The 15,492-nt window shown below is 33.8% G+C and overlaps 1 protein-coding gene across 1 annotated transcript in view; it reads left to right on the top strand.

Annotated features, from left to right (window-relative positions):
• DHX29 (DExH-box helicase 29) overlaps positions 1-15,140 on the top strand; it is a 70,705-nt gene extending 55,565 nt beyond the window's left edge. Inside the window, exons 21-27 of the mRNA XM_037798847.1 lie at positions 16-240; positions 1,365-1,501; positions 1,912-2,005; positions 7,552-7,854; positions 9,706-9,837; positions 11,841-11,937; positions 14,835-15,140. Of these exons, the coding sequence (XP_037654775.1) occupies positions 16-240; positions 1,365-1,501; positions 1,912-2,005; positions 7,552-7,854; positions 9,706-9,837; positions 11,841-11,937; positions 14,835-14,890 (1,044 nt within the window). The 3' untranslated portion in view covers positions 14,891-15,140. The remainder of the gene's footprint in view (positions 1-15; positions 241-1,364; positions 1,502-1,911; positions 2,006-7,551; positions 7,855-9,705; positions 9,838-11,840; positions 11,938-14,834) is intronic.
• Positions 15,141-15,492: the final 352 nt, after the last annotated feature.

The raw sequence follows: 15,492 nt of genomic DNA, 5'->3' as shown, positions 1-15,492 counted from the left end.
TTTTCAATCTTACAGAAATGTAATCTTGGTTCTCCTGAAGATTTTCTCTCAAAAGCCTTAGATCCTCCTCAGCTTCAAGTGATCAGCAATGCAATGAATTTACTCCGAAAAATCGGAGCTTGTGAACTAAGTGAACCTAAACTGACTCCATTGGGCCAACACCTTGCAGTTTTGCCTGTGAATGTCAAGATTGGCAAGATGCTTATTTTTGGTGCCATATTTGGCTGCCTTGACCCAGTGGTAAGTCAGATGCTGCTGCTGCTGCTTCATTTAAATATCATTTTAGGTGGGGAATTACTGAATTTGGAAACAATTTTTGACTTTTATTCATTTATTTATTTATTTTACCCAAAAAGACTGTCTGGACTAGACTAACATTAAAACCCAGGGACCTGAATACTTGATAAGAATTTTTAATGTAATATTTAACTTTTTATATTTACATACCTGAAAATATATTCTCAAATACATCTATTTAAATGTAATGCAGGTAGTACATTGTGGGTGAGTATGGCTTGTCTAGACTTTTGCTATCCAGCAACTCAATTGATATGTTTGTATATTTGGATATGTAGTAGATGATTCTTAGGAAGCTTTGAACACCTCAGACTTCTAGATGTGGAATCAAAAACTCCTCCTTCCATTTTTCTGGGATATCTCTCTGAGCCAACAACTGCTAACAGTTCTCTTTTCTCAGAGTATCTCAGAATTTACACATTCTGTTTATCTCTCTGAATTTCTGTGCACGTATACCTGTTAGGCCAGTCTAGCTTTCCAACCTTATCAAGCTGTGGCCTTTCCTGGGACTACAAATCAAGGCTGTTTAAAATCAGAATAGCTAGAGTGTGACTTGCTGTAGTCTCTTTTTTTCTCTGATATTAGTCACCACAATTGTGCCAAATACAAACAATATACTCTTTTGTACGAGCATATCTTTTCTAAGAAGAGATTCATCTGCCATGATAGTTACCTGAAAAAGCTACAATAATAACAGCTAATAAATTGTTACGTTGTCCAAATTATTTTTAGAAAGCATTGCAGGAAATGGAAGTTCAGCAGGCTAGGGGTCAAATATCTGAACTGTGATTCTGGGATTTGCCTCTAACTTTGACAGACTGTAAAAGTTCTGGTGATGTTGAGTTTCCTTACCTCATAAATGATATTAAAGTGATACATAAAAAAAATTCCAAACTAAAAGTAACTGCTTAAAGTGAAAATACAAGTTGACTATTTCAGAACATACTAAATGTGTTGAACAGAAGAAACATGCAATTTATAATTTGATTGTTTTATAATTTGCTTTTTTTGAAATCAGCTTTCAATATATACCTCGTTAATGATAATTGTTGGTTATTTATGGATAGGCAACACTAGCTGCAGTTATGACAGAGAAGTCTCCTTTCACCACACCAATTGGTCGAAAAGATGAAGCAGATCTTGCAAAATCAGCTTTGGCTATGGCAGATTCAGACCACCTGACAATCTACAATGCATATCTAGGGTAAAGAAATAATATTGCTGTTCTCAATAAGCCAATGGCCTGAGATTATTTACTTTTTAAAAGCTATCTTTGATTTTCATTAAGTGTACATCTAAGATTTAAATTTATTTTTAGTTATTTTCTGTCAAGATACAGTTACTTATTTTAGAGATTCATATTTTTATAATTCCTCCTAAAACATAAGAACTATGTACCTTATACTGTTTTACTTGTATTTGAAGTAACAATTTACTGCTGTACATAAATAGAAAAAAAACCTGTATTTTTATTGAAATTCTTATACACAATTGGTAGATCCCTCCACTTTTTAAATGATTTATAATCTAATTAAACCTTACTTTGGTTAGTACCTCTGTAAAAGAGGCTTTGGAAAGAAAATATGTTGAACTTTGGTCATTTTATTTATCTAGGTGGAAGAAAGCACAGCAAGAAGGAGGCTATCGTTCTGAAGTGGTGTATTGCCGGAGGAACTTTCTTAATAGAACCTCACTGTTAACCTTAGAGGTAGGTCTTAATACAACTCTGATTCAGAGTTATATGGTTAACTGATGGGTTTATTGTGGAGAAAGGAATGCCTAGAATAGTGCTTGACACATAGGAAGGGTTTGATAAACATTTGCTGAATTAATGAATTTGTAATTTTGTGTTTTGTTATTTCTCCCAGCAAGTAACCTATGTATATTACACAGTAATTAAAACTAGTATTCAACAATCATAATATATTCCAGAAATGATAAAAAGGAGGCAATGTCCGTCATCACTAGCTTGAAAATTAGGATAACTGTCTACCTAATAGCTTAGGTTAATTAATGTTTTTAGGTCTCAGTTACTCATTATTAAAAAAAAAAAGTTGAAGGAGAATAATTTATAGTTCATCTCACTCTGAATATCAGTTGTTATTTTTCTTTAATTATTATGGAAAATTTCAAACATACACAAATATAGAGAGAATATTATAATGAATCCCCAAGTACCCATTACCCACTCATATAATTATCAACACTATTCCCCTTATTCTATTCTCTGCCCTCTACATTATTTTGAAGCGAATACCAAGCATCAGATCGTTATGTATCTCTGAAATAAGGACTCCTTTTTTTCTTTAACATTATCACACTTAAAAATAAAAGAACTCCTAAATGTCATCAAATACAGTCAGTATTCAAAAATCCAACTACCTCATAAATGTTTTTTTAACAGCCAGTTTGCTCAAGTCAGTATCCAAACAACCTCCACATATTGAATTTGGTTGCTATGTCTTTTAGATCGCTTTTTAATCTATAGTACCTGTCTCTTATTTTTTTTTCTATTTGCTATTTATCTTTTGAAGAAACTAGGTAAATTGTCCTGTAGAGTTTCCTACATTCTGGATATGGCTGATTATGTCTTGTTGTATTAAACATGTTACTCTGTCCACTGCTTTTCCCATAAGTTGGTAGTTTTATCCAGAGCTTTAAGACAATTCAGGTCTTTTTTTTTTTTTAATAGATTTTGTTTTTTAGAGTTTTAGGTGTACAGAAAAATTCAGCAGAAATAGAGAGATCTCATGTACTCCCTCTCCCCCTGTACAGTTTCCCCTATTATTAACATCTTGCATTCATGTGGAACATCTGTTAGAATTGATGAACCAATCTTGATACATTATTAGTAACTAAAGTTCATAGTGTACATCAGGGTTCACTTTGTGTTGTACAGTTCTAGGATTTTGACAAATATATAATGCCATGTATCCACCATTACAGTATAATCCAGAATAATTTTGTTGCCCTATAAATTTCCTATGCTCCACCTATTCATTCTCCCCACCCTACCCACTTCACCTGAACCCCTAGCAATGACTTATCTTTTTGCTATCTCTACAGTTTTGCCTTTTCCATAATGTTATGTAGTTGGAATCATATAGTATACTGGCTTTTCAGACTGGCTTCTTTCACTTAGCAGTATGCATTTAAGGTTCCTCCATGTCTTTTCATTGCTTTATAGTTCATTTCTTTCTGTTGCTGAATAATACTCTATTGTATGGATATAAAACAGTTTGTTTATCCATTCACCTATTGAAAGACACCTTAGTTATTTCCAAGTTTGGGCAATCATGAGTAAAGTTGCTGTAAACATCAGTGTTCAGGTTTTTGTGTGGACATAAATTTTCAACTCATTTGGGTAAATACCTAAGAGCGTGATTGCTGGATTGTTTGATAAGCCTACATTTAGCTTTGTAAGAAACTGCCAAACTGTATTCCAAAATGACTGTACCATTTTGAATTCCTGCCAGCAATGAATGAGAGTTCTTGTCACTCCATATCCTCACTAGCATTTGGTATTGTCAATAGACATTCTAATAAGGATATAGTGGTATCTCCTTGTTGTTTGAATTTGCAATTCCCTAAGGAAATATGCTGTTGAACATCTTTTCATTTGCTTATTTGCCGTCTGTATATCTTCTTTGGTGAGGTCTCTGTTTAGATCTTTTGCCTACTTTTTTTTTTATATATTCATTTTATTGAGATGTATTCACATACCATGCAGTCATACAAAACAAATCGTACATTCAGTTGTTCACAGTACCATTACATAGTTGTACATTCATCACCAAAATCAATCCCTGACACCTTCATTATCACAAACACAAGAATAACCAGAATAATAATTAAAGTAAAAAAGAGCAATTAAAGTAAAAAAGAACACTGGGTGCCTTTCTTTGTTGTTTGTTTCCTTCCCCCATTTTTCTACTCATCCATCTGCAAACTAGACAAAGGGGAGTGTGGTCCTTATGGCTTTCCCAATCCCATTGTCACCCCTCATAAGCTACATTTTTATACAGTTGTCTTCAAGATTCATGGGTTCTGGGTTGTAGTTTGATAGTTTCAGGTATCTACCGCCAGCTACCTTAATTCATTAGAATCTAAAAAGGGTTGTCAATATTGTGCGTAAGAGTGCCCATCAGAGTGACCTCTCGGCTCCTTTTGGAATCTCTCTGCCCCTGAAGCTTATTTCATTTTCTTTCACATCCCCTTTTTGGTCAAGAAGATGTTCTTCATCCCACGATGCCGGGTCTACATTCCTCTCTGGGAGTCATATTTCACGTTGCCAGGGAGAGTCACTCCCCTGGGTGTCTGATCCCACATAGTGGGGAGGGCAGTGATTTCACCTTTCAGGTTGGCTTAGCTAGAGAGAGAGGGCCACAACTGAGCAACAGATTTTGCCTACTTTTTAATTAGATTGTTTGGTTTTTTTTATTTTTGAGTTTTAAGAGTTCTTTACATATTGTAGATACAAGCCCTTAATCAAGTATGTGTTTTGCAAATATTTTCTCCCCCTCTGTGGCTTGTCTTTTCATTCCCTAAACAGTGTCTTTTGCAGAGCAGAAGTTTCTCATTTTAATGAGGTCCAACTAATCATTTATTTCTTTTATGGATCATGCTTTTGGTATTCTATGTAAACACTCATTGCCAGACCTCAGGTCCCCTAGGTTTTCTCCTATATTATCTTCTGGAAGTTTTACATTTAAGTCTATGATCCTTTTTGAGTTAATTTTTGTGTAAAGTGTAATGTCAGTGTCTAGATTCATTTTTTTGCATTTGGATGTGCACTTCACTTGTTCTAGCACCATTTGTTGAAAAGACTATCTTCCATTGAACTGCCTTTGCTCCTTTGACAAAGATTACTTGACTGTGTTGGTGTGGGTCAATTTATGGGCTATTTTGCCCCATTGCTCTGTTTATTCTTTTGCCAGTACCAGTGTCTTGGTTACTGTAGTAAGTCTTAAAGTTGGGTAGTGTTAGTCCTCTAACTTTGTTCTTCTTCTTTGTTCTTCTTCAATATTTTGTTGGCTGTTCTGGGTCTTTTGCCTTTCCATATGAACTTTAGAATCAGTTTGTCGATATCCACAGAGTAACTTAATGGGATTTAAATGGAATTTCATTGAATCTGTAGATCACATTGGGAGTAACTGACATCTTAACAACTGTGAGTCTTTGTAGTCTTGAACATGGAATTTCTCTCCATTTGTTTATATCTTCTTTGATTTCTCTCGGGTTCATTTTTGGGGGCTTTTCTTTTTCTTTCTCTCTTTAACTCTTTCTTTCTTTTATGGAGTTGTCTCGTTTTGTAAGATACACCAATGTGGTCAGCCAGATTAATCCATTATAACAATTCCCATCAGCTTTTTATGTAAAAATCTTAGCAGCCATTGATAACACCCAGATTCATTGTTTCATTCATAGAATAACGATATTCTAATTCTATTTGTTAGTTAGAATCCTTTTATAAAGAACTTTTCCCTTATTGATATTTGGTCATCCTGAGGTATAGTTTAAATAAATGCTTGATTCTTTCCCTTTATTTAAAGTTTTCAGAATGTGTTGGTTCCCTAGCATCTTTGTAAGTAATCATTATGAAATCATTATGAATTTTTTTATTTAAATATATTTGATGTGTTTCAACCCACTGTGGATGTTAATTTTTTGTTACTCAAATTGTCCCGTTTGGCCAGTAGGAACTCCTTCAAGCTGGTTCCTGGGTCCTTTTTGTATAACTCCAGTAGTCTTTGATAGCGTCCTTGCTTTTGGTATGACAAGATGTTCAGGTTTTATCTTGTACATTTTATGCTCCACACTTGAAATCAGTCATTTTTCCAAAGAACCTTGGTTCCTTTTAATGATATTTTTATATTTTCCTAAATATTAACTAGTTACTTAGTTGCATTGGTATGACCTAGTTATAAAAAGGCATCCAGGACATCCTACCCTGTGGCTGACTGTGGCCAAGTTTATTAAGATTCTCTTAGGAGGGGAAACCTGGTGACTTGGCTCATCACTCAGATTTTGATTACAGGTCAATACCAGAATTATTTCTGAGAGGAGAGGAAGTAGAAATGATAAAATGTAAAGATTAATGGTTGTAAAAGGTAGGGTTCATCCACAAATACAATCTTTGTTTTTGGTGTGTAGTATGTTTATTGGTATTTATTTAATAGGAAATCATGTTTAGTGCTGGACATGCTATAAAAATATTCAGTTAATAAACTGAGTATATTGCTCACATAATTCCCCTATTCTGTACTCATATTTGAAGAGGTTAAAAGGTACTTTTCCCATATAATTTGACTCACTACTTTTTATGATTTAAAATAACTGCTGGGATGACAACACGAACTTCTTTAAATGGAATGAACTTTGTACTTCTCAACGCAGATAAAGGGCTAAAGAAATAGCTATATCTGGGCCAACTAACTGGGATTCAAGATATAGAAAGCTCATCAACAATAACCTTGTCCTTTCTACTCCCTTGCAACCCTCAAAGTTCCTCCAACCCCCTTCTATGAGCCTTTTCTTCACCTTCCCTAGGCAAAGTTTTAGATGTTCTCACCAACCCTGTGGTATTACAACAACTTTCTGTTTGATCTTTCCTCCCCTGGAATTTCAGAGTCCCTACAACCTAAATGTTATCCTAAATGTAAATATCACCTTTTAATCACTTGTATCCTGTTTACTTGGATTAACTACATCCAAGTAAATACTACATCGTTTCTGTAGTATTTTAGTCAACTGGCATTTCTAAAGGTAGAAAAAGATTTTAGGCTATAACTTTAGATTAAATGAAGTTACCATAAATGAATTTTGTCAAGGTGAAATTCTCAGAGGTAAAGATAGTCACAGTGTAGGATCAAGATTCCTCTGTAATTCTTCCTCACTGTTCTCTCAGTTACTGTTTTCATTAGAGTAAAAATGTCAAAAGAAAGGAGGGCTGCTATTGAAGTAGATTTGGTGAATAAAAATATATTCAGGCACATTTTTATTGTTCCCTCATATTAGACATTCTTATATTTTTTAACATCTAAAATCTTGGGATGGGCAGCGGGGTACGGCCTGACTGTTGAATCTGTAACTTTCCCCCTCTCTAATTTAACTTAGGCCATAGTTAACTAAATAATAATTAAGCACCTTGCCAATTCTTACAGGAAACAGTAACATAAAATACAAACTTATTTGGCAGTTTCTGACTTTAATCAATTATGGTTTTGTCTCTTTTTAACATAAAAACCAATATAGGATGTAAAACAAGAGTTAATAAAGTTGGTGAAGGCAGCAGGATTTTCATCATCCACAACTTCTAATGGCTGGGAACGAAACAGAGCCTCACAGACCCTCTCTTTCCAAGAAATTGCGCTTCTTAAAGCTGTACTGGCTGCTGGACTGTATGACAACGTGGGGAAGATAAACTATACAAAATCAGTAGATGTTACAGAAAAATTGGCTTGTGCTGTAGACACGGCGCAAGGAAAAGCACAAGTACATCCCTCCTCAGTAAATCGGGATTTGCAAACTTATGGATGGCTCTTATATCAGGAAAAGGTAAAGTGCTCATTTCAAATTCCAAAATGCAGAGCATATTGTAGACGTCATTCATAATTCAGGTTAGAATGCCCCAACATGTTTTACATTTGGTTCTCAGACCGAGCTATTCTTTTTGTTCATATTTGAAGTCAATAACTACATGGTTTCTCAAATAACCTATTTTAATTTCTTGGGCTACTAAAACAAATACTACACAATGGGATGGCTTAAACAACAGGAATTTATTGGCTTATGGTTTTGAGGCTAGGAGAAGTCCAAATCAAGGCATCAGCAAGGTGATACTTTCTCCACAAAGACTCTGACATTCTGGAGCTGGCTGCCTGTGATCCTTGGTCCTTGGCTTTTCTGTCGCATGGCACTGCACATGGTAATGCTATCTCCTTTCTCTTCCAGGTTCCTTGACTTTCAGCTTCTTGCTGTTCCCATGGCTTCTTTTTGTGTCCCATCTCCTTTGCTTATATGGACTAGCCACATTGGATTGGGCCCACCAGCATTCAGTTTGGGCACACCTTAACTAATAATAGCTTCAAAGGTCCTGTTTACAAATGAGTTCACACCCACAGAACCAGGGGTTAGGACCTGAATGTGCCTTTTATGGGATTCAGGCCCCAGTACAACAAGAAAAGCTTATTTCTCTTTCTTTACATGAAAGAGAAATAGTGAAGTTTCTACTCTGATCATCATCATCTTTTCTACTAGGAATAAAGACAATTATAGCAAATAAATGTTTAATAACATATCAGTTACCTGAGTATTTCACTAAAAGATGCCTGCTTCAAAAGGGAAAAAAAGACATGTTGTATGTGCTATTTATAAATAAGGGGAATATTAGATGGAGTAGTAGAACTATGTATGTTATGGCAACAGCTTAAATAACAATATCACCTAAGATAATTTAATAGCAAATACTTATAGATTACAATGAAAGCAGTCAACTTTTTGAATCATAGCTGCATTGCCACCCCATTTTCCTAGTTTGTAAACTTATAGTAAAGGTTAAAATGGTATTTTCACTTCTGTATATTTACAACTTTTATCTATCTTACTTATATTCACCCATTTTTAATACAGAATGAGAAGAAAAGGGAGCATGTCATTTTGGAACATATTTCTTAACTCTCTTTACTAAAAGAGTGCCTCTATTATGTTTCTTGAGCTTTAAAGTAACAAGGATCCATAAACAAGGACTGGCTTGAATAACTCCCAGTATTCATCAAACTTAACTATAAAACATGAGAAATTACTGACTGATATTTGTGGCCATAGCTGAACATTGATCTAGAAACCAAAAACTTTGAACTTCAATCATAATTTTATTTTAGCATTAATTAACAGCATTATAAAACTGCCTGTACACAGCTTCAGTTATGTTCAATAAGGTATATAATTCAGCCTTGTGATTAATGTTTGAAATTCCTTTTTCCCCATGTTTGTTCTTTTTTAACTAGAGAAGCTGTAGGATTACAGAAAAATCAGGCCTAAAATACAGAGTTCCCATATTACCACCCTATTATTAACACCTTGCATTAGTGTGGTACATTTGTTACAATTCATGAAGGAACATTTTTATAATTGTATTAACTGTAGTCCATCATTTACAATAAAGTTTACTGTTTGTGTTGTACAATACTATATTTATACTTTTAATAGTAAATGCATGAATAGTGGTAGTGAATATTATAAAATTGGAAAATTATGCATATAAAAGAATAAAAATATGTAGCTTTACAAAAACTTATGATTTAAAACATTTAGTAGCAAATTATAGAAAAATACATGAAACAGATAAATGAATTTTTTATATTTTTAAGCTATGAAGTTGTTTTTCCCCCCTTTCTTCCTATGCAGGTAAGGTATGCCAGAGTGTATTTAAGGGAAACTACCCTAATAACCCCTTTTCCAGTTTTACTTTTTGGTGGTGATATAGAAGTTCAACACCGGGAGCGTCTTCTTTCTGTTGATGGCTGGATCTATTTTCAGGTGCACAGTACCACTGACTTTTTTTTTATTACATAAAAATTTTCTACGTTCAGTGCCACTGAGATAGATTTTTACAAATTTTACTGGGTTTGCATAATTGCTTCCTATGATTTGATTTAAAGTAAAATACCTGATTTTATATTGGCTATGCGATTTTAAATCAGTTAAAGTTAAAAAACAAATTATATTGCTATTACAAATTGTGTTTATTATCAATAACAGTTATAATTTACCATATGTTGGGTGCTTCAATACTTTCTTTATATTAATTACTAAATTTAATACTATGAAAACATTGTTAGATAATTTCTATAGTTTTGTTTCTTATAGATGAAGGCACTAAAACTCAGGAGGAAGTCAAATAAATTTCTTAGATACATGGATTGTTTTTGGTAGAACAGAATTCAAACCTAAGACTATCTGATCCCCAAACTCATGCACTTTTCACTATGTTGTACCCTCTATAACATACATGAGCACCAGTTGTCCTGTCTTTAGGATATTATACTGATCTACATTAAGAATCTAAAATTCATGGATAAAGGTAGGATTTAACTGTTGTGTTCATATACTGAGGCCATTACAGGGCTGAGTTAGCTAAACGGCTTCCTGGGTTTGTTGCAGTTCTTTGACCCATGTGGGAAAAGACAGACTGTTATAACTCTATTCTTCTATTTCAAATTAGAAGAAATTGTGATATAGTAACAGCTCTGAATAAAAATGTAAATCAGAATTCCTACATGAAATTATTCTGTAACACCTATCCTTAAACTTGGAGCTAATAGTGAAGTATTGCTTTATTGCCCTGTCTGGTAGATTTTCAAAAACCATTATGGTAAGAAGTAAATTTAAATAATAAAGCATGGAAAATGGGTAGATATTTAGTGAATAAAGAAACATATATCAGAAAGAGAGGATTCCTCTTAATATTCAAAAGAGGAGGGAAAGTAAAATAAAGAATAGTTTTCTTTAAAACATATAAGTATAAATAATATAAGAAGATAAATACCTTAGTTGAGAACCTATGGGAGAAAATCTAGAAGAATTTCCTACCTTAAACCTGTCCCACTGAACATCATTTCCTATATTTTTTTTCACATTTCTGTTTTAAACAATTTTTGATGGCCACATAATATTCTGTGTTGATTTGGTATGAATTTCCTAACCATTTCATTAATGTTTGGCTTCATTTCCAGTTTTCATAATTTTAAATAACAGTGCTACTACGAGCATTCCACTAGGGACGATTCCTAAAAGTGGAATTACTGGATCAGAACACACAAACATCTTCATAACTTTTAACACATACTCTTACACATATTTGTCAGATTCTTCTCTGTAAAAATTAGACCAACCAATGCTTCTGGCAATAAATAAGTTTATCTATTTCCTTATAGCCCATTCAGCATTGACCAGTTTAAACTAGGCAATTCTAATACATTTTGTAAGGCTATAACATGATAGTTGTATGTCTAGGACTGGAAAGCTGAATTTTAAATGCAGTCTTTAAAAATATATGCAATTCTGGCAAATAGGCATGAGGGAAATTTTGAGGGTTGTAGAAATGTTCTAAAACTGCATTGTGGTGATGGTTGCACAACTATAAAAATTTACTAACAAAATTGAATTGTACACTTTACAAGTGAATTTTATAGTTTGTAAATTACACTTCAACAAAACTTTTTTAAAAAAATCCCTCCCCAAAAAACACAGTCTTGACTCCCACGAGTTTAAGAGAAGAAAACAAACATAATAATTGGAATAATAGTTGCTTTATTTGGGGAAGAAATATCAAAGTTATAGGTACTCAGTAAGCAAATTGAGACTCGGTCTACATAGTTTAACTACCAGAAATAACTTGCCTATACCTTCCCCATCATGTTTGGTATTAAAATCAAGATGTGCTAAGGGAGATTATAAAACACATATGCTTAAACTTTGATTTATTTAAACACACGCTCTCCTGGATTAACTTTGTCTACTTTGTCATTTCTTCTCAACAGGCTCCTGTAAAGATAGCTGTCATTTTTAAGCAGCTGAGAGTTCTCATTGATTCTGTCTTAAGAAAAAAGCTTGAAAATCCCAAGATGTCCCTTGAAAGTAAGTATTTTATTGTAACATATACACATGTGTATGTATGTGTACATAGATATACATATATAGAGACATACATATGTGTATATATATTAGCATGTGGGAAAACTTTCCAAGATAACAAGCTTAAAAACAGACTCTAGAAATTTTAATCATTGGATTACACTATAGCATATGGGTGTCTTAAATTCCATGTGAAATTAAAATGTGTTTAAATAAATTTATTTTTTGCTGAATCCCATCAAACTCATAGACATTGTTCGTTATTTACAAGCTAATTATCCACTTAAGATTCTTTTAATTTCCTCCTTCCTCTTCTAAACTAACTTCACTTCTAAACTTCTGGCCATTTCACTGGGAAAAAAAAACATAAAACTAAACATAGTAAACTTTTCTACTTACTAGCATCATAGTAAACTGGTAATACAGTTATTTTTAAAAATGAGAATGAGGGACTTTCTGTGAGATTTATCCCAGGGTGTTTTCTGTACCATTCTCACAAATGCAGAAGTATTGGTCTGTATAAAATAAATATAGAAATCTGCAGTGGACACCTGAGTTCCAGTTAGCCTGATACAGTGTTTCCCAGGCTCACCAAATAATCAGAATCATCCTTACAGTTGTAAAAAATACAAGGTCCAAAGACCCATCCCAGGCATACTGTATCTCCTCTATGGGAGAAGCCTCTGACCATATTATTTTTTAGTCTCTTTTAATCTATAACGTTTGCCACCACCACTAACGTCATCCCCTTTTTTAAAATGCAATTTATTATTTTTAATAGATTACTTTATTTTTCTAGTAGAATTTCCCACATTTAGGATTTGGTTGCTTGCTTGCTCATGCTATAACATGTTCCCTGTTCCTGGAATTTCCTGCAAACAAATAGTTACATTTAGATCCAGGTTTTTAGAAGAATATTTTGAGTGGTGCTGTATTCTTCCAGTTGTGTCACATCAGTAAGCACCTAAGTTCAGTTGTTCTGCTTTTAGTGACGTTAAGAATTAATCAGTGGAGTCAATGTGATTGTATTTTTAACAAATATCCCCAGTTAATTTTCATAATCAGGCAGTTTGGGGAACAACTGATCTAGTACTACTACCCGGAAGTCTCACAGTCTATTTGTATAACTGAATGTGAGTACATAAGGATTAAATTGTGCTAATTTTGCTATACTGTTGGAAACCTAAACTAAGTTTTCACATATTAAGAGATGTGCACTCTTTTCTTTGCAGTTTTGTGCATTACAACTCTCTAAGGCTTAGTCCAGCCTTAGAAAGAATTATATAAAGAAGAGATTGAAATTCAACTTTTAAATTAAGCAAAACTAATTTTAAAATTATTTCAGTGTTTCCCTTTACCATAAAGAGAAAGTAGAATTTACCTTCAGATAGTTTGGGAGGGTGAGGATAAAGTACATTAATACCCTCTCTTTCTGGACTTTACAATAAGGAAAGTTGTGATAGAATGCCTAGCTTTTGAAAAAGAAGTAACTGAAGTTACTCTTGTGCTTTCTTTTATTCTCTACTCTTCATCAGATTGAAAATTATGGTTCTAAAAAGATCTGTCTCCCAGAAGTGACCTCTGTTTTCTTTTTTCTTTTTTTTTTTTTTTTAAGTGTCTCCGTAGTCCCCAAAACCTGATTGGCAGGCCCAGTTATCAGAATTCCTATTGCAAAAAATGAAACCCAGGGCATCTCTTACTGAAGTGTCTAATATAAATGTGTAATTTCAGTCTTGCAGCCCTGATAATTACTACACAAAGGGTGATTGTCTTAAGTTTGCTAGGGTTGCCATAACAAGTACCACAAACTAGGTGGCTTAAAACAATAGAAATTTATTCTCTCATAGTTCTGAAGTGTAGAAGTCCAAAATCAAGGTTTCGGCAGTGCCATACTCCCTCTGAAACCTGTAGGGAAGAATCCTTCCTTGCCCCTCCTAGCTTTTGGTGTTTGCCGGCAGTCCTTGGCGTTCCTTGGCTTGCAGCTGCAGCCCTTCTGTCTCTGCCTTCGTTGTCACATAGTGTTCTCTGTATCCAAATTTCCCTCTTATAAAGACAAAATTATTTTGGATTACGGTCCATCCCAATCCAGTTTGGCCTCATCTTAACTAATTACATCTTCTCAGACACCATTTCAAATAAGGTCACATTCAAAGGATGCGGTTAGGACTTGACATATCTTTCTGGGGGACACAATTCAACCCATAACAGTGATTATGAAGTTCTTAGGCAGTCACAATTTCAGAGCAACTGTTTAGAAGTAGAAGCAGCTGTTAAGAAAATCTCCTTAGCAAGTAATGCAGCCTCTCTTGCTCTCTCCTTCTCAAATTAATTGGTATTTGATTCCTTTGTTGTATGTTTTTCACTTCCCCATTGACACCTCTCTAAGACCACTTCTTTGTTAGAACTTTGTTTCCTTTGGACTGAATATGGATAAACTGATTACAGTTCTTCCTTTGGACTAAATATGGATAAACTGATTACAGTTCTTTCTTACTTGCTAATACTATGGAAATCCTGACACTCTGAAGACCATGGATAGTTACTAGAGCCTTTAGTATATTTGAGTGAGGTGACAAAACTTGTCTTAAAGGAATCTTAAGGAAATAATTGTTCATAAAGGAGTAACAGTTTATATCACTTTATCTCTCTAGGCCTTAGCCTAAACATACGCAAAATCTTAACTTTCTGTCAAAGTAGGTGTAGTAGAACTATAATTAAAATAATGTTTGTAGGGCAAGAAATTATATATCATATATTTATAGTCAATACTGTTGGTGTTAATCTTATATTCCAATTTAAGAGAATCTTTTAATAAAGTATTCCTGTTTTTACATGTGTATACACCAGTAAATTTGCCAGGGTAGAATCTGTTCATGGTTTGTTTTTTTTCTTCCACTCAGATGACAAGATTCTACAGATCATTACGGAATTGATAAAAACAGAGAATAATAATTGAAACTGATATTCATGGTCATGTACTTTAAGGTGGAGATACCATCATGAAATTATGTGGAAATGGAGCATCCCATTAAGTATTTTAGTACTTAAAATGTTGGTACTAGCCATAACTTAAAGGTGGCAGAAAAAAAGCACATACTTTAAACATGTAATTTTCTAGTTCCTTTTTAATGATGACTATTCTCAATGTATTTGCCACTACATTTACAATAAATTCTTTGGTATCATCCATGTTTTGAATGTCATTATATACCATGAGGGCAAGGACTGTGTCTGTAGTATCTGTAACTTAGTGTTGTGATTCCCTGTTATCTCCCTCATATTCTATCAGTTCTTCAAGTCTAGAGAGTTTAGACCTTCTTGACCCAGTTATAACCAGATTTCCATGAAATGAACAACTTCAGAAATCAGTTGTTTAATATTTGAGACTCAAAATCAAAACTTAAATAAGTACACACTATTAAGAGATGCTATCTATTGCAGTAACATTCACTAAGTATAAAGGTATTGACCTAGAGGACAGATTTTCAAAGACAGGAATGGCTAAGACTACTGTCAACTTTGTGATTGATAGTGTTGACAGTTTTCCTCAGTCCTAAG

This window comes from Choloepus didactylus, chromosome 11 (assembly GCF_015220235.1).
Source record: "Choloepus didactylus isolate mChoDid1 chromosome 11, mChoDid1.pri, whole genome shotgun sequence".
Taxonomy (NCBI): Eukaryota; Metazoa; Chordata; class Mammalia; order Pilosa; family Megalonychidae; genus Choloepus; species Choloepus didactylus.
Note: the sequence above shows the minus strand (reverse complement) of the source record. Positions and strands in the feature narration are given on the sequence as shown.